General features: G+C 38.8%; 1 protein-coding gene across 1 annotated transcript in view; it reads left to right on the forward strand.

The window, feature by feature from the left end:
• F5 (coagulation factor V) overlaps positions 1-22,160 on the forward strand; it is a 92,096-nt gene that overhangs the window by 8,206 nt on the left and 61,730 nt on the right. Inside the window, 1 exon segment of the mRNA XM_032161045.2 lies at positions 5,818-5,940. Coding sequence (XP_032016936.1) covers positions 5,818-5,940 — 123 coding nt within the window.

A 22,160-nucleotide genomic window follows, 5' to 3' on the forward strand; every position in this document is an offset into this window, starting at 1 on the left:
GAGTGGTATCTTATTCACCTTTGTGTCTCTATAATAGTTGATAAAAGGAGGCAAATCTGGTGTGAAGGAAAAGCCTTTTATTTTGACTGAGAAGATCTGGATTTGAACACTGCCATTAACTATGTGGCCTCTCCCAATCCCCAGACTAGTCCTGTGTTATTCGTACCTTTCCCCTATGTCCTGCTCCACTCATCTGCTGGGTATGATTGTAGCTGAGCCCTGAAAAAGTCATGAGCCTCACTGCTGCAGCATGAACTATTGTTGTTGTTAGTTCTTGTAATTGCAGGGGGCTGGGCTGTAGGATTGGAGGTCTGAAGATGCCCATCCAATAAGGTTTGTGGACATTTGGGCAGGTGAGGGAGTACAGCTGAGGTCATTTTTAGGAATTCTGTCTTGGGCTTTAAAATGGCTAGTTTTGGCTGGGCATAGTGGCTCACGACTGTAATCCCAGCGCTTTGGGAGGCCAAGGTGGGAGGATTGCTTGAGGCCAGGAGTTTTAGACCAGCCTGGGCAATGTAGTGAGACCCTCTTTCTATTTAAAAAATATATATATTTGTTTTTATGTTGGCTTTACACAGGACTATTTTTTTTTTTAATTAGCCAGGCATGGTGGTACATACCTGTCATTTCAGCTACTGGGGGAGCTAAGGCAAGAGGGTCATTTAGGACAAGCGCATCACTTGAGCCCAGGAGTCTGAGGCTGCAGTGAGTTATGATCACACCACTGCACTCCAGCCTGGGTGACAAAATAAGACCTCATCTCTAAATAAATAAATAATTAATTAAATTCACTAGTTTTGAGTCTGCATATTTTTCAGGGACAAATTATAAAATGTTTGTCCCTGAAGGAGTTTTGAAATAGTTGCAACAATCACTACCTTGTGTTATGTAATGCATTGTTCACCTAAGAGCAGGGGATTGGATTAGCTGACCTTCTGCAGTCCTTTCCCGTTCCACAACTGCACTAAATTGGGTACATGCTGTGCTGGCTTCCCCAAGCCCTGAAGTAGGCCACTCCTTTCCCCAGTCCAGCTTTGGGCACTAAGGAGAGGGTGAGAAGGGTTTTAGGCCATCTGGCTGATGGAGGAGCTAAAGAGCAGCTCGAAAACCATTTAGCCATGTGTTTTCCTACATGCTTGAAAGTATTTGGTATGCATTTATGAAAACATCCTTTTGTTTTGCCTTAATTCTGAAGAAGCAGGAGGGGAAGTTGAATAAATACTCCAAACTGTCCACTGAAGTAATAGGTCTTATTAGGTTAAATAACTTAGGAGACTTTCTCTGGACATCTGGTATTTGCAGGCATGTGATGCCAACAAACAGATCAACCAAGCAAGAGAACCATGGCAACTAAATGCGGCACACAATTGGCAGCATAGTCAGCACCCTGTTGGGCTCACTGGCAGCTGGGGTAGGTGGGAATAGTCAGTGGAAACTTCCATCAGGAGCCAAGACAGAGGGTAGCAGCTGGAAGAGAGGGGTCAGTCAGTGGAGTCTGACATGTCAGGAGTCAAAAGAGGTGTAGACATCTGGACTATTCTATAAAGATGGGGGCCTGAGCCTGCCCCGTGGAAGGAATAGGGAGAGCTTCGGCTCAGGAGTCCAGAGATCTGAGTTCTGATCCCAGCAATGCTACCAGATCACTGATTGACCTTGGGCAAGTCATCCTTGCCCCCCGATTCCTACCTCCCAGGCTTTGTTAACTAAAATAAGGACTGAACTTTGTGACCTCCACAGTCCTGTGTAAAGCCAACATAAAAACAAACAAAAAGCTTCAGGCACAAGATCAGAATAAACTCCAGGACTAGGAGTTCAAGGAAAGGAATAGGACAACCGTGGGTGGCAAGACAGGGGTAGGGAAAGATAGGACCTCTGTCCCAGAGATCAGAGTTTACCATTGCTTCTGTAACCAGTTACTACAAACTTAGTGGCTAAAACAACACAAATGTATTCTTTTATGAGTATATTTCTGCAGACCAGAAGTCCAAAATGGGTTTTATTGGGCTAAAATCAAGGTGTTAGCAGAGCTGCATTCCTTCTGGAGGCTCTGGGGGAGAATAGTTTCCTTGTCTTTTCCAGTTACTGGAAGCTGCCTACACTCACGGGCTCATGGCCCCTTCCTCCATCTTCAAAACCAGCTAAGTAGCATCTTCCAAGCTCTTCCTAATGCAGATTCTCCTGCATCCCTCTGATAAGGACCTTTGTGATTACATGGGATCCACCTGGACAGCCCAGGAAAGTCTCATCTCAAGATTCTTAATCATAGATACACAGTCTCTTTTGCCATATAAAGTAGCATATTTCCAGGTCCCAGAGATTAGGACATGGACATCTCAGCAGAGGCACATTATTCCGCCTACTACACCCACCAAACAAAGCCCTCCCACGGTGTCCTCCCTCTCAGAGAATGGCACCCTCCTCCACCCAGCTCTCCAAATCAGAACCTCATCAGCCATCCACGGCAACTGCTTTCCTTCATTCTCTACCCCATATCTAATCCATCTTCAAGTTCCAACTATTTTATCTCTGAAATAGATCACTAATATATTCTCTCCTCATCATCTCATCATAATCTCAGTCACCACCATCTCTCCTAGAGTCTTCTATCTCTTCTCTCAATTGTTCTCCACTCGGCTTCCTCCCAGATCATCCTCCACAAATGCAGCCAGAGATTTTAAAACCAAAATCTGGTCCATGTTGCACTCCTGATGAAAACTCTTTAATGGCTTCCAGATACTCTTAGGCTAAAAGGAAAACTCTACGAGGCTTACAAAGCCCTGCATGATGGGACTCTGAGGATGCCTTCGGCTTCACCTTCTGCCCCTTCCTTTCACATACTAAGCTCCACCTCCCCACTGGCTGTCAGTTCTCTAAAAAGGCCATCTTTTCTGGCACCTCAGGGCCTTTGTGCATGCTACTCTCACTTTTTAGAATGTCGTTGGCCATCCCTTTGCCTCTCTGCCTTTGGACCTCAGTTAAAGGATTAATTCCTCAGGAAAGAATTCCCCAACTCACCTCCAATTGGACTAGATTCCACTGTCAAATACTCTTCCGAGTATTCCATCTTTTTCTGTCATAATATTTAGCATAGGTTTAAATTGAATGTTTTTGTGATCATTTGTTTAAAATCTGTCTTTCCTACTATAAAAACTTATAAAGTTATCAAACTATAAAAATGTTCGACTTTTACAAACTCTGTGAAGGCAGGGAGTGGGTGTATCTATTTTACTCTTTTATGCACCATTGCAATTCTGATGCCTAGGATAATATAGGCACTTGACATTCATTGAATAAATAAAGGAATGAATAAAGGAATGAATACAAGGTGGAGGTGTAGTATAAAGAAGTGGCTTAAAAGTCACGCTCTGGAGACAGACATATTAAACTTTAAATCATGATGCTGTATGATATTAGGCAAGATATTTAAACTCTCTGAGACTCAGTTTCCTCATCTATAAAATGAGGATCTTAATATCTACCTTAAAAACGTGTGAGGATTAATGTAGGGACTTACAGTGCTTGAATGTATTAAGGGAAACAGTACAGGAAAGCCCTATTATAATTATCATCACCACTGCAAACAAATGCTGGCTGAACTCCATGAGTGCTGTGACTTCCTTCTCCTGCTTCTAGGATGCCTAATGGCGAGAAGCCAATCCCATGACACTTGTGGATGGCTCAGAAATGACAGTAGTTGATTTCTGTCACTTGTCTGGAATGGAGCTTTTGGTCATAGATTCTCAAGATTTCAAAGACATCAAGATCACCAAGGAGAACACGTTAAAGTCCAGATTCCCAAGTTTCACCTCCAGAGCTCAGATTCATTGAGGCTGAGGTGATATTTGGAAATCTGCCTCTTATTAAGACCCTAGGTGATTCTGATGCAGAGACTCCAAGGACTACACTTTGGAAATTCTAGTGCAGTCATCCCTTGGTATCCACAGGGTATTGGTTCCAGGACTACTCACAGATACCAAAATTTGCAGATGCTCAAGTCCCTTATATAAAATGTCATAGTATTTGCAATAACCTATGCACATCCTCTCATATACTTTAAATCATCTCTAAATTAGTTATAATACTGAATGCAATGTAAATACTATGTAAATTGCTATTATGTTATAGTTTTATTTGTATTGTTTTTATTGTTGTGTTATTTTTTATTGTTGTCTTTTGAATATTTTTGATCCAAAATTGGTTGACTCCATGGATGTGTAACCCTGAATATGAACTATGGTCATGGAGGGCTGACTATATCTAATTCCTCAAATTCTGACTCAGCCATCAACTTTTTCCCTAACTCCCCAGACAGAATTTGTGCTTCATCCTCTCTTCTTATGTAGTATTTTGCCCATATCTCAGCAGTCGCTCCTATCATACATCTATCTCCAAACTAGCTTGTGAGCTCCTTCAGTACAGGGACTGTATTTGATCCAGGTAGCCAGAAACTTTCTAACACAGTGCCTGACATGTAGAAAGTAAAACCTCATTCTTGATTTCTGCACCCATAACCTCCTGTCCCTGCTGTGTTCTCCCACTGCAGTAACTAATAACATCATTTACCGAGTTGTTCGGATAAAACACCTTGAGGTCATCCTTGACTTCTGTCTCTCACAAGCCACATGCAATCCATCAGCAAGTCTTGTTTGCCTTACCTACAAAAATGTCCAGAATCCAACCACTACTCATCACGTCCTGCTACATGTGCTGGCCCAGTACACTGCAGTCTCTTTCCTATACTGCCTAATCTCTCTGCTTCCATTCTTGTCCCTACACAGACTATTCTCTACACAGCAGCTATGATGAACTTTTTGTTTTAGGATGAACTTTTAATACACGTCATACTGTGTCTCTGCTGTACAAAGTGGTTTTTCATTTTACTTAGAAATGCTCCATTTCACTTAGACAAGGCGTGGTGGCTCATGCCTGTAATCCCAGCACTTTGGGAGGCTGAGGCGGGTGTATCACCTGAGGTCAGGAGTTTGAGACCAGCCTGGCCAACACGGTGAAAAGTCATCTCTACTAAAAATACAAAAATTAGCTGGGTGTGGTGGTGCATGCCTGCAATCCCAGCTACTTGGGAGGTTGAGGTAGGGGAATTGCTTGAACCCAGGAGGTGGAGGTTGCAGTGGGTCCTGAGATTGCACCACTGCACTCCAGCCTAGGAGACAGAGCGAGACTCCATCTTAAAAAAAAAAAAAAAAAAAAAAAAAAGGCTCCAGTGATGTCCCATTTCACTTAGAAGAAAATTCAAGTTCTTACCATAGCCCATAGGGCTTCCCTTATTCTGCACACTTACCATCCACCTCATCTCTTCTTTCTTCCCATACTGGTTTTCTTACTGTTCCTTAGATACATCAAGCCTACTCCTGCCTCAGAGTCAGAGAGCTGTGTGATTTGGTTCCTCAATTCATCTAGGTCTCTGAGCACACCCATGTCAGAGAAATCTAAAGTAACTACTCTCTCGCATCACCCTCTGTAATTGAAATGAACATCTTTCTTAAGCAAAGACAGTTATCTCTAAGGAATGAAAGCGGGTCAAATTGGGCAAGACTTGGTCAGAACTATTTCTCCTGCTCTGTTGACTTCTTTTGGGTCCAGGACAAGTGTTTCTACCATTCTGTTGTGATCTGTGTACATGTAATGTTGAGTTAATGAGCTGCTAAAACCTTCCAGATTGAAGATAAGCGAGTCAGCCTCAGGACCAGGAGGAATGGTAGCAATCACTCTTGGTATCATCTGTTTGTTTTTCTTGCTTAGCAACTCTGCCTTTGGTGACCCTGAATACAGACATAGTTTAAATATTTGTTTTCACAGGACTTCTTGGGCCTACTTTATATGCTGAAGTCGGAGACATCATAAAAGTTCACTTTAAAAATAAGGCAGATAAGCCCTTAAGCATCCATCCTCAAGGAATTAGGTACAGTAAATTATCAGAAGGTAAGATAAATTTAATATTTTTCTGAAAAGGGAAAATATCTAAATCTTTAATACCAGCATCAACATGTAAAACTATACTGTTAACCACGTGTTGTTAGGGAAATCTCTTGCAACTGGTAATTATAAAAATTGTTGCTGTTTTAAGTTTTGAGAGAGGAAAAGGAAAAGGTTTTGGAGTCCTCTAGACCTGCATTTTTCACTGAGTTCTTATTCTTTAATGTTTGGGAGGGCAAGTTATCTAATTTCTCTGAATTCTCATATGTTCATCTTAAAATGGGAATAATAATACATACATTGAAAGATGGTTTAAGGCGGGGGTCAGTAAATTTTTCTGTAAAGGGCCAGATAGTAAGTTTGTTTGGCTTTGCAGGCCATAAGATCTCTGTTGCAAGTACTCAGCTCTGCCTTTTAGTACAAAAGCAGCCATAGACGATACTTATTTTTTTGGCTTTGGTTACAGATGCCAGAACTAATTAACTTTATTACCGTATTCTTTCCCTCAAGTCATACACCAGAGTAAAACTGCCTCTGACAATACAATTTTATTTACAAAAACAGGAAATTGGTTGGGCTTGGCCCATGAGCCACTGACATACTGATATAGAACTAGCCTGATATAGTCTTCCTGGCACACAGATGACACTCAATAAGTGGTATTTGGTGGTGGTGAGACTAGAAGCATTAATAGTATTAGACTTCTGGACATAGTGAAGTGGTTAAGAAAGTAAGCTTTAAAGGCAGACAAGTTAAAATTCTAGCTTTATCATTTCTGATTCTATGACTTTAGCATCTCTGAGCCTCAGTTTTCTCATCTATAAAATGGAAATGTTATAACCACCCATAAGATTGCCTGAAATTTAAATGAGATCACGTAGGTAGAGTACTAAACATGGTTCCTGGGATCTGATAAGCTCTCAATAAATAATGATGACAATGATGGCAATAACCATAAAGATAATAGTCATGCAAGTTATTGTATCAGCTGCTGAATAGTAAGTACCTGATGTTACTATGGTTCTAATTATCCCATTATGCTGATGTTCAGATCATTGTAAGCATAGTAGAGTTCCATCAGGCACTGGTATAAAAAAATTGTATCCATATTGTAATAGTTGTTGGTATAGTCACATTTTAAAATAATTTCAGACTTTTCATAGTTCACAAATATCTTTCCTTCTCCCACATGTTCCAGCCATCACACCTTTGAGAGCATAATTGAGTAGGACAGTGGTTTACGTGCAGGTTTTAGAACTAGACTAATAAGTGCAAATCCTGGCTCAGTGACTTTTATAAAGTTATTTAACCTTTGTGTGCCTCATCTTTCTCATCTGTAAAACGGTAATAATAATAATCATATCTCTGTCATACAGGTTTGTTGTCATGAAATCTTAGAATAATGACTAGCATATAACAGATAATAAATATGAGCTATGATAGTAAAGATAATTCTTCAATTAAAATGTGTTCAAATAATTTAGTATTTATCTGAAAACTTGTTAGTTTCAGAAAAAAATCAGAAAGTAATTTTTAAATTTATTATTTTCTATATAAACTGTTGTCAAACTCATTCCCACTAAGGTATAAGTAACTGATAATAGGTCAATGAACTACCTTCCTTAGGAGTACTTGCATTAGCACTTAATCTTTGGCTTGAGGAGAAACAATGAAGCATTAACTGTGGCACTGAGATTTCTTCTAAATTGAATTTGGCAAGACTCTGGGTGAGGTAGTGTGCACAGGAGTTTCTCCTATGTTCTTAAAATCATACAGTGACATACATGAAATCAATCATACAGTGACATAGTGAACAACCACTTCACCTCTTTATGAGGCTTCCAGATGACTGCATCAGAAGTTCAGCAATGTAAAGAATAAGGGGGAGAAACCTCAAAATATCAAAATGTCACATGCAGGTTTCATTTCAAATAAGGGAGGAGGTAAGAATTATAGACTTTGGACCCTACCTGGGCTGTTTGCACAGTGAATGAACCTTGCAACATTACCCCTCTTCCTTTACTGTTTATTTGTCCCTATATTCCCCACAGCCAGCAATTATTTATGAGCAATTGCTTAAAATGCTCCCACAACTTTCACTGGAGACACGATTATTGGTGTATAATATTGCCTCTGGTTGTATGAATCTAAGAAAGGTAAATACATATTGGTAGGGAAAGTAAAATTTTACCTTGGAAATGAGATTCAAATCTAGTAAACAGTATCTTTTATGGTAAAAGACAAGCCTTGTAAGTTGATTTTATTATGCCCTCTGCATTAAAATAAAACATCTCCTTCTCCATGTCTGACACTCACTCTCACCTATAGCCTCCCTATATGGTTTGAGCTATTTTTTTAGGAGTGGGGATAAACTAACTGCATGCTGAGCCAGTTACATGAGAATCCAGATTCCTCTATCTCAGAGGTAGATATTTGAGAGATGGGTGGTAGGGAGTTAAGATAGTATTACATTGGCTTGAGAAACCACAACAGAACATCAGACAACTCTGGATAACCCTTTTTGACAGAATGGACAAATGATGATTTGTAAAAATGCTTATAAGGACATTTCCTTTAATAATGTATTTAATAAGACTGTTTTAGATCAGGGAATAAAGTATCTGCAACTGTAACTAATCACTTAAAAACTATCACTAAAGGGTTTCAATTTGAGGTTAAATTTTCAGAAACTCTGTAACTAGCATACATCAAATTGACTTTAATGCTGCACCTTTGAGCAAGGTTTGTTGTTCAGTAAAATTTTCAAAGTTGTTTTGGTCAATTACCTTTAAAAAGCTTGTTTCATAGAGAATTTAATATTATTTTCTCTTAGTTATATTCTCATATTTTAAATATATGAGTTGCATATGAATGTAATGTCACAAAATTAGTTCTATAATATATAGCCATCTGCTGGTAAGCCAGCTCTCCAAATAAAACATGTTTTCTGCCAGACATTGTTCCTTGTATCTAAGTGTTGCCAAATTCTCTATACAAAAATTTACTCTTTTAGATTTTTCCAAAACATTCCAATGCTTGACTTAATGTAGGTGATTACATTTTTTCAGTTTTCATCTGAAAATTTTGGCCTTATGTAGACACTTGAGTATATGATAAACACCTGAAACAAACTATAATGGCTATAGTTTGTATGTTTAATAAATCACAAAAATGTAGATCCCTTTTCCAAAGAGACTTGCAAGTCCTGTGCAATGAAATCAGCTCTTTATAAAACATCAGCATTGATTTGCCCATTGCCTACATCATAGCTTCTGAAAGAATATTCTGAATCTATGAATGCATTGAAGCATTCACTAAGTTTATTAACTTAGGAGAGGAAAAGAGTTGTTCACAAAAATAAGTAACAAGGGAAGAGTTACTGAGTGAGCACCCTAATAGGTAACCAAAAAGGCTCTTTCTGTAACTTCACTTTCCCAAAGCTTGTATGCACCATTTTTCATTTTTAAAAAATACTGAGAGCCTTTGGCAAGTAATTAGTACATCATGACAAGAATAAATACAATACAAAGCTGACTATCGACTGAGCAGGAAACGAACAGAACTGAGTAAATATAAACGAAGAGCTACCCTTGTGTAAAGATTTTATTCCGGCAAGCACCTGAACAAGGACTTTTCGTGCTCTAGCACAATAGTTGTCCCTGTCCATTTCTCTTCTTTTCAGTTTAGAGCTTAATTTTTTTATTTTGATTACAAAGTCAAAATCACATTCACCAAAACTGCATCTCACAAATGCTTCCTCTTAATAGCTGTTTGTATTTTATACTTTATATTAATGTATGTTGCAAAATCAAAGATACAACAAACCTGTTTTATTCTAGACTAAAGGTAAAATAATTTGAAGTGAAAAGAATAAAAGCATTGATAAAATTATACCCCAATTATCTCATTAGCAGTCCTCACTCAGTGTAATTATAGAATATATCCTATGTGCTAGTCTATATCATTCACTAAGTGTTTCAAGATGCTCATAATTCAACTTTTAGTAGTATATTAAACTTAACATCATTCATTTAATTATTTGAAATTCATCTTATATTTGACAGGTGAATGTGAAATTCCGAGTAATTTAGTTTGGTCAATTAGACAGACATTAATTTGTGTGACTAGAGTAACCTTTCATTATCTATCTCAAAATATCATGTACACAAATATATACAATAATTTTTTAAGCCCAGTATGTGTTAAAATAAATCTAGGTGTGAAACACTGATTGTTTACAAATAGGTTCAATATTGTTAGAAAATCAGTCACCCTGCTATACCTAGCACAAGTGTTATAGCATCTTAGGCAATTTTTAGATACTTATATTGGTTGGCTCTCATTCCAGATTGACAGTGTGTTCTAATTGTAGCCCTAGAAGAAATCTAGAGGTCAAACCTATCACAATTAGGGCACCAACATTTACCCTAGAGTTAACTAGGCTGAGCCCCTCAGGGACCCAGGCCCTGTCTTCTTTACATTTGTACTCTGGCATTTAGCACAGAGCATGGAACCTAGTGGATGATGATGGTCATGATCATGATGATATTAATCATTACTGAACTAAACTGAGGGACTGAGGACTGATTAGAAAGTAGAGACTATGCATTATTTTCCCCTTGCTTTAAAATTATTGATTTTGCTGATAATTTTGAGCAGGTACCTTGTCTTACTTATTACCAAAAAAAAAAAAGTACTTTTACCAAAAAAGTCTTACTTCCTTTTATCACCTTTGGAACAGATACATCACTGCAATGGACTGGATGTTTGTGTCCTCCCAAAATTCGCATATTGAAATCTAACCTCCAGTGTGATGGCATTAGTAGGTGGGGCCTCTGGGAGATTTTTAGGTAATGAGGATAGAGCCCTCATGATGAGATTAGTACCCTTATAAAAGGGACCCTCTCACTCATCCTCTTTCTACCATGTGAGGATACAAGGAGAAGATGGCAGTCTACAACCTGGAAGAGACCCCGCACCAGAACCCAACCATGCTGGCACCCTGATTTTAAACTTCCAGCCTCCAGAACTGTGAGAAAGAAGTGTCCATTGTTTATAAGCCACTCAGTCCAGGGTACTTTGTTACAGCAACCCAAACTAAGAAAATCACCAATTTCTATCTTACTCTCATGTGTTACCAGAACTCAAGCACATTTAAGATATATCTTATCTAAAATAGAACATAAAGGAAAGAGGCTGTATTAATTGCAACATGGCTGGAAAAGAACATACTTAACCAAAATGTGAACACGTATTCCCACAGGCTACCAGAGCATTTGTTAGGAGCCAGAAATTTTACAAATATTTTCCAGTCTTCATAACCCATCAAAAAGGATAAAGTTATCTCTAGAAAAAGGATTATATTATCTCAAATTATAAATGAAAAAACCGAGGCTAAAGGGACTTCAAGAAACCTTCCCAAGTTCCCACAGTTAGCAAATGATAACAACCACCAAGATATTTCAACTCTGACCCTAAAGTTCAAGTGCTTTCTCCCACCATCTAGCAGAAGAAAGTATCGTTAACCATATAATGTCACAAATACTGAATTACAAATGGCGATGAGTGCTGTCAAAAAACCAACAACAAACAAACATGTATCACAATCAGAGATCAAGAAGGGTGTAAGATGATATTTGATCTGACATCTGAAGAATGAGCACACATTTACCCAGAAAAAGAAAAGGAGGAAGAACTTCAAAAGTTATCTCCTATCCTACAAAGAATATAATGTTTTGCCCTTAGGGGAGCTTGCTTGTGAAGGCAGTGGAAAGAATATCATTTTCTACTATAGAAACCCCATGTGATGTTTTAACAGTTGAAACAGTAGAAGCTGCCTGTCCAGAAACATCATTTTTCAACTTTATGAGGCCATGTAGCAAGAAGCATTGAAGAAGGGCTGTCATGCTTGATTCAAGATAGATAGTGCAACTATGAACTAGCCATGCTAATTTCAGTTAATACACAAGTTCTGACCTGAGAGGGCAACTCTCCTTATCAGTCCTGTTTGTGCTTTGCTACCAAAGCTCTTCTGAAGTCTTTCACAGATAATGCTTCCTGGTTATTAGTGGAGACTTTCTCCATAAACTTTTTTTCTTTTATAGACTAGAATTATGTTATAACTTACAGGAAGTGACTTAAGCTTTTATCATTTCTCAGCTCTTGACAGTTTTATTATCAAAGTGAAAGTACAGCCTAGAGTAAATATTAGTTATTAGTGTCAAGCTATCCTTTGGGGTGTGTTGGGGGAAGACACAACAAAGTCTACTTTACGCTAGTGCAAAGTTCACAAACTCAGATGCCTTTAGTAGCCAGATGAGTAGTTCAGTGAACAAAATTGGTCCAGTAAGGACTGATAATCAGAAAGCAGAAAAGGGCAGCTAAGATCCAGGTCCAACCAAATTCTATGCAGGAGTTTGGTCCTGTTGTTAAGCAGATCTCCAGGTTTTTGTTTTTTAAAGAGAAACCAGTAATCCAGATTCTTATATAATTTCTCCGGATTTTTAATGTTGGCATTTAATCTATTTTAACATTATGCAATGCGAACAACACACAGCCATGAGCTTTGACTTGTTGACCTAGGCTGTAGCCCATAGGACCTTAAATTTTAGGAGTTTAATAAATATTCACTGAGTATCTTCTTCATGTTCATGTTCCATGTGTCTCCAGGTACCTATGGAAGGCACCAGAGACACTAAGACAAACACAATCCAGCACTTTTCCTTGAGGAACTCACACTTGGGTGACCAAAATGTGCAGAACACAAATACTTATGATCTAGTAGAAGAAAATGGAATTAGTCATATAATCTCACAGGCATTTAATTACAAATTGTGATGGGTGCTGTAAAAGAAAAAAATGTGTATCAGAATTGGAGATAAAGGTAGAAGTGAATTAATATTCAAGGTGATGTCTGAATGAGGAGCACATATTTATCAAAAGGAAGAAGGGAGGAAGAGCACTCTAGGCAGAGGGAATGGCATCTGCAAAGACCCCGAGGTAAGACAGAACTTGGATGTCTGGGGAGCTGAGAGGGGACCCAAGGGACAAGGAGCCCATAGTAAACAAGAGAAAAGACATATGATAAGACTAAAGAGAGAAGTAGAGGTAAATCATACATGGACTTGTGGTCCACATTAAGGACTTTATGCAAGAAGTAAATCTAGATATACTTACTCAACTTATGGTTTCCATGCTCAGAACCTCATGAGATACATTGCACGTCACTGTAGTACCTGAATCCTTCATTGCTAATGAATGGATGTGCTTTATTTTCCACTCCCACCTGGAAAATCCAAACATATGCTGATACCATGCAAACTCATGCAAAGCGTTTTGAGTGGAATAGATTATCCACAGTTGGGATGGGGAAAGGTACAATTAAAGAAGGGAAGCTGACATTGCTGTAATGTAAAAAATATTTTATATGGAAATTTAGCATCTCAGACTTTGGCTTCAGAACATAAGGAACTAGATTTACCCTTTTTCTGAACAACCAGACAGGCAGACAAAACATATAAAACAGAAGTTTTCAGACATCGAATGACAGACAACTCAAGACAGTGAAAGAAGAATAACAAACAAGGTGTGCCCTATGAGCGCCTAAGCTTACTGCTTGAAGCGTGTTTCCAGGGAACAGCACAAGCAGGGAGAACCCAGACAGAGTCTCTATGGGTTGAGGAAACAGAGTTTGGACTTAGAGAAGCCTAAGTGGCTAGAATTTGTGATTTGTAGGGCAGAGTCCTGGAGAGGACAGTATTAATCACAGAGAAAGAGCTCTTGAGAATCTACAGAGAGGTTTTGTCAAGTTGAATACTGATCTGCACATACATGTGAGGAAAGTACTGAGGGTAAGAAAAATGTCACTTGAAAGGAACAGGTGGAACAGTCCCTGGACCTTATGCAGGGCCAGTAATCGTTTATGTTCCTACCATCAAACATAGAAAGACCTCCTAATAAATGAGTATTGGATAAAATTCTCAGAAGGATTTAGAAACAGTGGGTGGATAAAATTAGACTACAGGCTGCTGAGGAGGCAACAGAATAAAAAATAAGATTTGAAAGAATCAAGTTGATTTCAAGTATCTTAACTGTGAATAAAACTCAATACTGGTTAACAAGAATGCAACAAACAACAATGTAAATTCACAATGTTAATAAAAATAAACAAGCATTAGAAGAAGCAGAAAGAGATGATTCATAACCAAGAAAAAACTCAACAGATTTAGAAGTGAAAGAGAGAATAGAAGCAGCAGGCGGAGACAGTAAGACAGCTATCATAAATCTTCCCAATATGTTCCAGAAAGCAGAGAAAAGCATGAGCATGATGAAGAGATAGAGAATATAAATATGCATACACAGAACTTCTGTAGATGAATACAATTGCTGACATGAAAAGTAAAAAAAAAAGCATAGAAAATAAAGGTAAAAAATAAAGGATAAAAAATTATATATTATAAACTGAAGGGCACCACTAATACAACAAACACTGGATGAAATTAATAGCACATTAGACACCATGAAAGGAAATAGTAGAAAATATTAATACATTGCAATAGAAACTGCAAAATGAAATACAGAGATTAAAAAGGCTGAAGAAAGTGAACAGAGCATCAGTGAACTGTGGGACTATATCAAGTGATCTAACATATGTGTAATTGGATCCCAGAAGTAGCAGGAACAGAAAAAGTATTTGAAGAAATAATGACTGAAAAATTCCCAAATGTAATGTAAACTACAAACCAACAGATTCAAGTGGTTTGACAAAACTAAGAAGAAGAAACACGAAGAAAACCACACCAAGCCACATCACAATCAATTTGCTGCAAACCAGTGAAAAAGAGAAAAACACACATCACATACAGGGGAACAAAACCAAGAAGTGACAGCAGACTTATCATTAGAAACTATGCAAACCAGAAGACAATTAGGGACATCTTTAAAGTGTTGGGAGGGTGGAAGACAGGGGAATCTTTCTGTTTAGTATTCTATACCAAGCCAAAAAATCTTTTTTAAATGAAGGCAAAATAAAGAGTGTTTTAGACATACAAATGCAGAAAGAATTTCTCACTAGCAGAGCAGAAAAAATGTTAAAGGAACTCCTTTAGATAGAAGAAATATTATATCAGAGAGACATTTAGATTCATAAGAAGGAATGAAAAGTTCCAGAAGTTGATAAATATAGAGAAATTTTTTCCTCATTTTAATCTATTAAAAAGGCAATTGATTATCTAAATGTTAAAGCAAAATAGTAACACTTTATTGTGGGGTATATTATGTATATATAAATAAAATGTATGACAATAGCACAAAGGCTGGGAGGGAAGAAATGGAAATATATTATTGCAAGGTTCTTACAAGTGAAATAGTATATTATTTGAAGGAAGTCTGTGACAAGTTAAAAATGTATTATATATTGTAAACTGAAGGGCACCACTAAGAAAACAAAGCTAAGAAGCCAACAATGGAGATTAAACATCATTTTTAAAAAAAATTTATTTTATTATTATTATACTTTAAGCTTTAGGGTACATGTGCACAATGTGCTGGTTTGTAACATATGTATCCATGTGCCATGTTGGTGTGCTGCACCCATTAACTCATCATTCACATTAGGTATATCTCCTAATGCAATCCCTCCACCCTCCCCCCACCCCACAACAGTCCCCAGAGTGTGATGTTCCCCTTCCTGTGTCCATGAGTTCTCATTGTTCAATTCCCACCTATGGGTGAGAACATGCAGTGTTTGGTTTTTTGTCCCTGCGATAGTTTACTGAGAATGATGATTTCCAGTTTCATCCATGTCCCTACAAAGGACATGAACTCATCATTTTTTATGGCTGCATAGTATTCCATGGTGTATATGTGGCATATTTTCTTAATCCAGTCTACCATTGTTGGACATTTGGGTTGGTTCCAAGTCTTTGCTATTGTGAATAGTGCCGCAATAAACATATGTGTGCATGTGTCTTTATAGCAGCATGATTTGTACTCCTTTGGGTATATACCCAGTAATGGGATGGTTGGGTCAAATGGTATTTCTAGTTCTAGATCCCTGAGGAATCGCCACACTGACTTCCACAATAGTTGAACTAGTTTACAGTCCCACCAACAGGGTAAAAGTGTTCCTATTTCTCCACATCCTCTCCAGCACCTGTTGTTTCCTGACTTTTAATGATTGCCATTCTAACTGGTGTGAGATGGTATCTCATTGTGGTTTTGATTTGCATTTTTCTGATGGCCAGTGATGATGAGCATTTTTTCATGTTTTTTTGGGTGCATAAATGTCTTCTTTTGAGAAGTGTCTGTTCATGTCCTTTGCCCACTTTTTGATGGGGTTGTTTTTTTCTTGTAAATTTGTTTAAGTTCATTGTAGATTCTGGATATTAGCCTTTTGTCAGATGAGTAGGTTGCAAAAATTTTCTCCCATTTTGTAGGTTGCCTGTTCACTCTGATGGTAGTTTCTTTTGCTGTGCGGAAGTTCTTTAGTTTAATTAGATCCCATTTGTCAACTTTGGCTTTTGTTGCCATTGCTTTTGGTGTTTTAGAAACGAAGTCCTTGCCCATGCCTATGTCCTGAATGGTAATGCCTAGGTTTTCTTCCAGGGTTTTTATGGTTTTAGCTCTAACATGTAAGTCTTTAATCCATCTTGAATTAATTTTTGTATAAGGTATAAGGAAGGGATCCAGTTTCAGCTTTCTACATATGGCTAGCCAGTTTTCCCAGCACCATTTATTAAATAGGGAATCCTTTCCCCATTGCTTGTTTTTGTTAGGTTTGTCAAAGATCAGATAGTTGTAGATATGTGGCATTATTTCTGAGGGCTCTGTTCTGTTCCATTGATCTATATCTCTGTTTTGGTACCAGTACCATGCTGTTTTGGTTACTGTAGCCTTGTAGTATAGTTTGAAATCAGGTAGCATGATGCCTCCAGCTTTGTTCTTTTGGCTTAGGATTGACTTGGCGATGTGGGCTCTTTTTTGGTTCCATATGAACTTTAAAGTAGTTTTTTCCAATTCTGTGAAGAAAGTCATTGGTAGCTTGATGGGGATGGCATTGAATCTGTAAATTACCTTGGGAAGTATGGCCATTTTCACAATATTGATTCTTCCAACCCATGAGCATGGAATGTTCTTCCATTTGTTTGTATCCTCTTTTATTTCACTGAGCAGTGGTTTGTAGTTCTATTTGAAGAGGTCCTTCACATCCCTTGTAAGTTGGATTCCTAGGAATTTTATTCTCTTTGAAGCAATTGTGAATGGGAGTTCACTCATGATTTGGCTCTCTGTTTGTCTGTTATTGGTGCATAAGAATGCTTGTGATTTTTGTACATTGATTTTGTATCCTGAGACTTTGCTGAAGTTGCTTATCAGCTTAAGGAGATTTTGGGCTGAGACAGTGGGGTTTTCTATATATACAATCATGTCATCCGCAAACAGGGACAATTTGACTTCCTCTTTTCCTAATTGAATACCCTTTATTTCCTTCTCCTGCCTCATTGCCCTGGCCAGAACTTCTGACACTATGTTGAATAGGAGTGGTGAGAGAGGGCATCCCTGTCCTGTGCCAGTTTTCAAAGGGAATGCTTCCAGTTTTTGCCCATTCAGTATGATATTGGCTGTGGGTTTGTCATAGATAGCTCTTATTATTTTGAGATACGTCCCATCAATACCTAATTTATTGAGAGTTTTTAGCATGAAGCATTGTTGAATTTTATCAAAGGCCTTTTCTGCATCTATTGAGATAATCATGTGGTTTTTGTCTTTGGTTCTGTTTATATGCTGGATTACATTTATTGATTTGCCCACTCGATTTATCCATTCGATTGTGGTGGATAAGCTTTTTGATGTGCTGCTGGATTCAGTTTGCCAGTATTTTATTGAGGGTTTTCGCATCAATGTTCATCAAGGATATTGGTCTAAAATTCTCTTTTTTGGTTGTGTCTCTGCCCGGCTTTGGTATCAGGATGATTCTGGCCTCATAAAATGAGTTAGGGAGGATTCCCTCTTTTTCTGATGTTTGGAATAGTTTCAGAAGGAATGGTACCAGTTCCTCCTTGTACCTCTGGTAGAATTCGGCTGTGAATCCATCTGGTCCTGGTCTATTTTTGGTTGATAAGCTATTGATTATTGCCACAATTTCAGAGCCTGTTATTGGTCTATTCAGAAATTCAACTTCTTCCTGGTTTAGTCTTGGGGGGTGTATGTGTCGAGGAATTTATCCATTTCTTCTAGATTTTCTAGTTTATTTGCGTAGAGGTGTTTGTAGTATTCTCTGATGGTAGTTTGTATTTCTGTGGGATCAGTGGTGATATCTCCTTTATCATTTTTATTGTGTCTATTTGATTCTTCTCTCTTTTCTTCTTTATTAGTCTTGCTAGTGGTCTATCAATTTTGTTGATCTTTTCAAAAAACCAGCTCCTGGATTCATTAATTTTTTGAAGGGTTTTTTGTGTCTCTATTTCCTTCAGTTCTCCTCTGATTTTAGTTATTTCTTGCTTTCTGCTAGCTTTTGAATGTGTTTGCTCTTGCTTTTCTAGTTCTTTTAATTGTGATGTTAGGGTGTCAATTTTGGATCTTTCCTGCTTTCTCTTGTGGGCATTTAGTGCTATAAATTTCCCTCTACACACTGCTTTGAATGTGTCCCAGAGATTCTGGTATGTTGTGTCTTTGTTCTCATTGGTTTCAAAGAACATCTTTATTTCTGCCTTCATTTTGTTATATACCCAGTAGTCATTCAGGAGCAGGTTGTTCAGTTTCCATGTAGTTGAGCGGTTTTGAGTGAGTTTCTTAATCCTGAGTTCTAGTTTGATTGCACTGTGGTCTGAGAGACAGTTTGTTATAATTTCTGTTCTTTTACATTTGCTGAGGAGAGCTTTACTTCCAACTATGTGGTCAATTTTGGAATAGGTGTGGTGTGGTGCTGAAAAAAATGTATATTCTATTGATTTGGGGTGGAGAGTTCTGTAGATGTCTATTAGGTCCGCTTGCTGCAGAGCTGAGTTCAATTCCTGGGTATCCTTGTTAACTTTCTGTCTCTTTGATCTGTCTAATGTTGACAGTGGGGTGTTAAAGTCTCCCATTATTATTGTGTGGGAGTCTAAGTCTCTTTGTAAGTCACTCAGGACTTGCTTTATGAATCTGGGTGCTCCTGTATTGGGTGCATATATATTTAGGATAGTTAGCTCTTCTTGTTGAATTGATCCCTTTACCATTATGTAATGGCCTTCTTTGTTTCTTTTGATCTTTGTTGGTTTAAAGTCTGTTTTATCAGAGACCAGGATTGCAACCCCTGCCTTTTTTTGTTTTCCATTTGCTTGGTAGGTCTTCCTCCATCCCTTTATTTTGAGTCTATGTGTGTCTCTGCATGTGAGATGGGTTTCCTGAATACAGAACACTGATGGGTCTTGACTCTTTATCCAATTTGCCAGTCTGTGTCTTTTAATTGGAGTATTGAGTCCATTTACATTTAAAGTTAATATTGTTATGTGTGAATTTGATCCTGTAATTATGATGTTAGTTGGTTATTTTGCTCGTTAGTTGATGCAGTTTCTTCCTAGCCTCGATGGTCTTTACAATTTGGCATGTTTTTGCAGTGGCTGGTACTGGTTGTTCCTTTCCATGTTTAGTGCTTCCTTCAAGTGCCCTTTTAGGGCAGGCCTCGTGGTGAGAAAATCTCTCAGCATTTGCTTGTCTGTAAAGTATTTTATTTCTCCTTCACTTATGAAGCTTAGTTTGGCTGGATATGAAATTCTGGGTTGAAAATTCTTTTCTTTAAGAATGTTGAATATTGGCCCCCACTCTCTTCTGGCTTGTAGAGTTTCTGCTGAGAGATCCTCTGTTAGTCTGATGGGCTTCCCTTTGTGGGTAACCCGACCTTTCTCTCGGGCTGCTCTTAACATTTTTTCCTTCATTTTAACTTTGGTGAATCTGACAATTATGTGTCTTGGAGTTGCTCTTCTCCAGGAGTATCTTGTGGCATTCTCTGTATTTCCTGAATCTGAATGTTGGCCTGCCTTGCTAGATTGGGGAAGTTCTCCTGGATAATATCCTGCACAGTGTTTTCCAACTTGTTTCCATTCTCCCTGTCACTTTCAGGTACACCAATCAGACGTAGATTTGGTCTTTTCACATAGTCCCATATTTCTTGGAGGCTTTGTTTGTTTCTTTTTATTCTTTTTTCTCTAAACTTCCCTTCTTGCTTCATTTCATTCATTTCTTCTTCCATCACTGATAACCTTTCTTCCAGTTGAGCACATCAGCTCCTGAGGCTTCTGCATTCTTCACGTAGTTCTCGAGCATTGGCTTTCAGCTCCATCAGCTCCTTTAAGCACTTCTCTGTATTGGTTATTCTAGTTATACATTCGTCTGAATTTTTTTCAAATTGTTTAACTTCTTTGCCTTTGGTTTGAGTTTCCTCCTGTAGCTCAGAGTAGTTTGATCCTCTGAAGCCTTCTTCTCTCAGCTCATCAAAGTCATTCTCCGTCCAGGTTTGTTCCGTTGATGGTGAGGAACTGCGCTCCTTTGGAGGAGGAGAGGCACCCTGCTTTTTAGAATTTCCAGTTTTTCTGCTCTGTTTTTTCCCCATCTTTGTGGTTTTGTCTACTTTTGGTCTTTGATGATGGTGATGTACAGATGGGTTTTTGGTGTGGATGTCCTTTCTGTTTGTTAGTTTTCCTTCTAACAGACAGGACCCTCAGCTGCAGGTTTGTTGGAGTTTGCTAGAGATCCACTCCAGACCCTGTTTGGCTGGGTATCAGCAGCGGTGGCTGCAGAACAGTGGATTTTCATGAACCGCCAATGCTGCTGCCTGATCGTTCCTCTGGAAGTTTTGTCTCAGAGGAGTACCTGGCCGTGTGAGGTGTCAGTCTGCCCCTACTTGGTGGTGCCTCCCAGTTAGGCTGCTTGGGGGTCAGGGGTCAGGGACCACTTGAGGAGGCAGTCTGCCCGTTCTCAGATCTCCAGCTGCGTGCTGGGAGAACCACTACTCTCTTCAAAGCTGTCAGACAGGGACATTTAAGTCTGCAGAGGTTACTTCTATCTTTTTGTTTGTCTGTGCCCTGCCCCCAGTGGTGGAGACTACAGCGGCAGGCAGACCTCCTTGAGCTGTGGTGGGCTCCACCCAGTTTGAGCTTCCTGGCTCCTTTGTTTACCTAAGCAAGCCTGGGCAATGGTGGGCGCCCCTCCCCCAGCCTCACTGCCGCCTTCCAGTTTGATCTCAGACTGCTGTACTAGCAATCAGTGAGACTCCATGGGTGTAGGACCCTCTGAGCCAGGTGTGGGATATAATTTCCTGGTGTGCCGTTTTTTAAGCCCGTCGGAAAAGCGCAGTATTAGGGTGGGAGTGACCTGATTTTCCGGGTGCTGTCTGTCTTCCCCTTTCTTTGACTAGGAAAGGGAACTCCCTGACCCCTTGTGCTTCCCGAGTGAGGCAATGCCTCACCCTGCTTCGGCTCGCACACAGTGCGCTGCCCCCACTGTCCTGCGCCCACTGTCTGGCACTCCCTAGTGAGATGAACCCGGTACCTCAGATGGAAATGCAGAAATCACCCCTCTTCTGAGTCGCTCACGCTGGGAGCTGTAGAGCGAAGCTGTTCCTATTCGGCCATCTAAACATCATTAACTATACTCAATCCAAAAGAAAACTGAAAGGAAGGGGAAAAGGAATAAAGACCAGAAAGACAAATAGAAAATAAATATAAAGATGGCAGTTTTAAGTCTAACCATATCATCAATTACATTAAAAGTAAATGGAAAGAACACTACAATTAAAAAACAAATAAGATTGAATAAAAAGCAATGCTAAACTGTATGCAGAATTTAAGAAATCCACTTTAATGAGAGAGACAAAGACAGGTAAAAAATAAAGGATAGAAAATTATATACCATACCACCTAACACTAATCCAACACAAAAGGGTGTATAATGATGATTCCATTGATATGACATTACAGAAAAGCCAAATTATAGTGAAATAAAGCAGATTAGTGGTTGTCCTGGCCCAGAGGGCATTGGCTACAAGTGGCATGAGGAAATGTTTTGGAATGATGGAACTCTTCTCTTTCTTGATTGGGACTATAGCTATAAGACTGGGTAATTATTTTTATCAAAGCTCAGCAAATATTGTATTTAAAACTGTTAAATGTTATTATATGCAAATTATACCTCAATGAAGATAATGAAAGGAAGAAAGAGGGGGAAGGAGGGTGGGGAAGAGGGAAGGAAGA

Source organism: Hylobates moloch, unplaced genomic scaffold (assembly GCF_009828535.3).
Source record: "Hylobates moloch isolate HMO894 unplaced genomic scaffold, HMol_V3 SCAFFOLD_8, whole genome shotgun sequence".
Lineage (NCBI taxonomy): Eukaryota > Metazoa > Chordata > Mammalia > Primates > Hylobatidae > Hylobates > Hylobates moloch.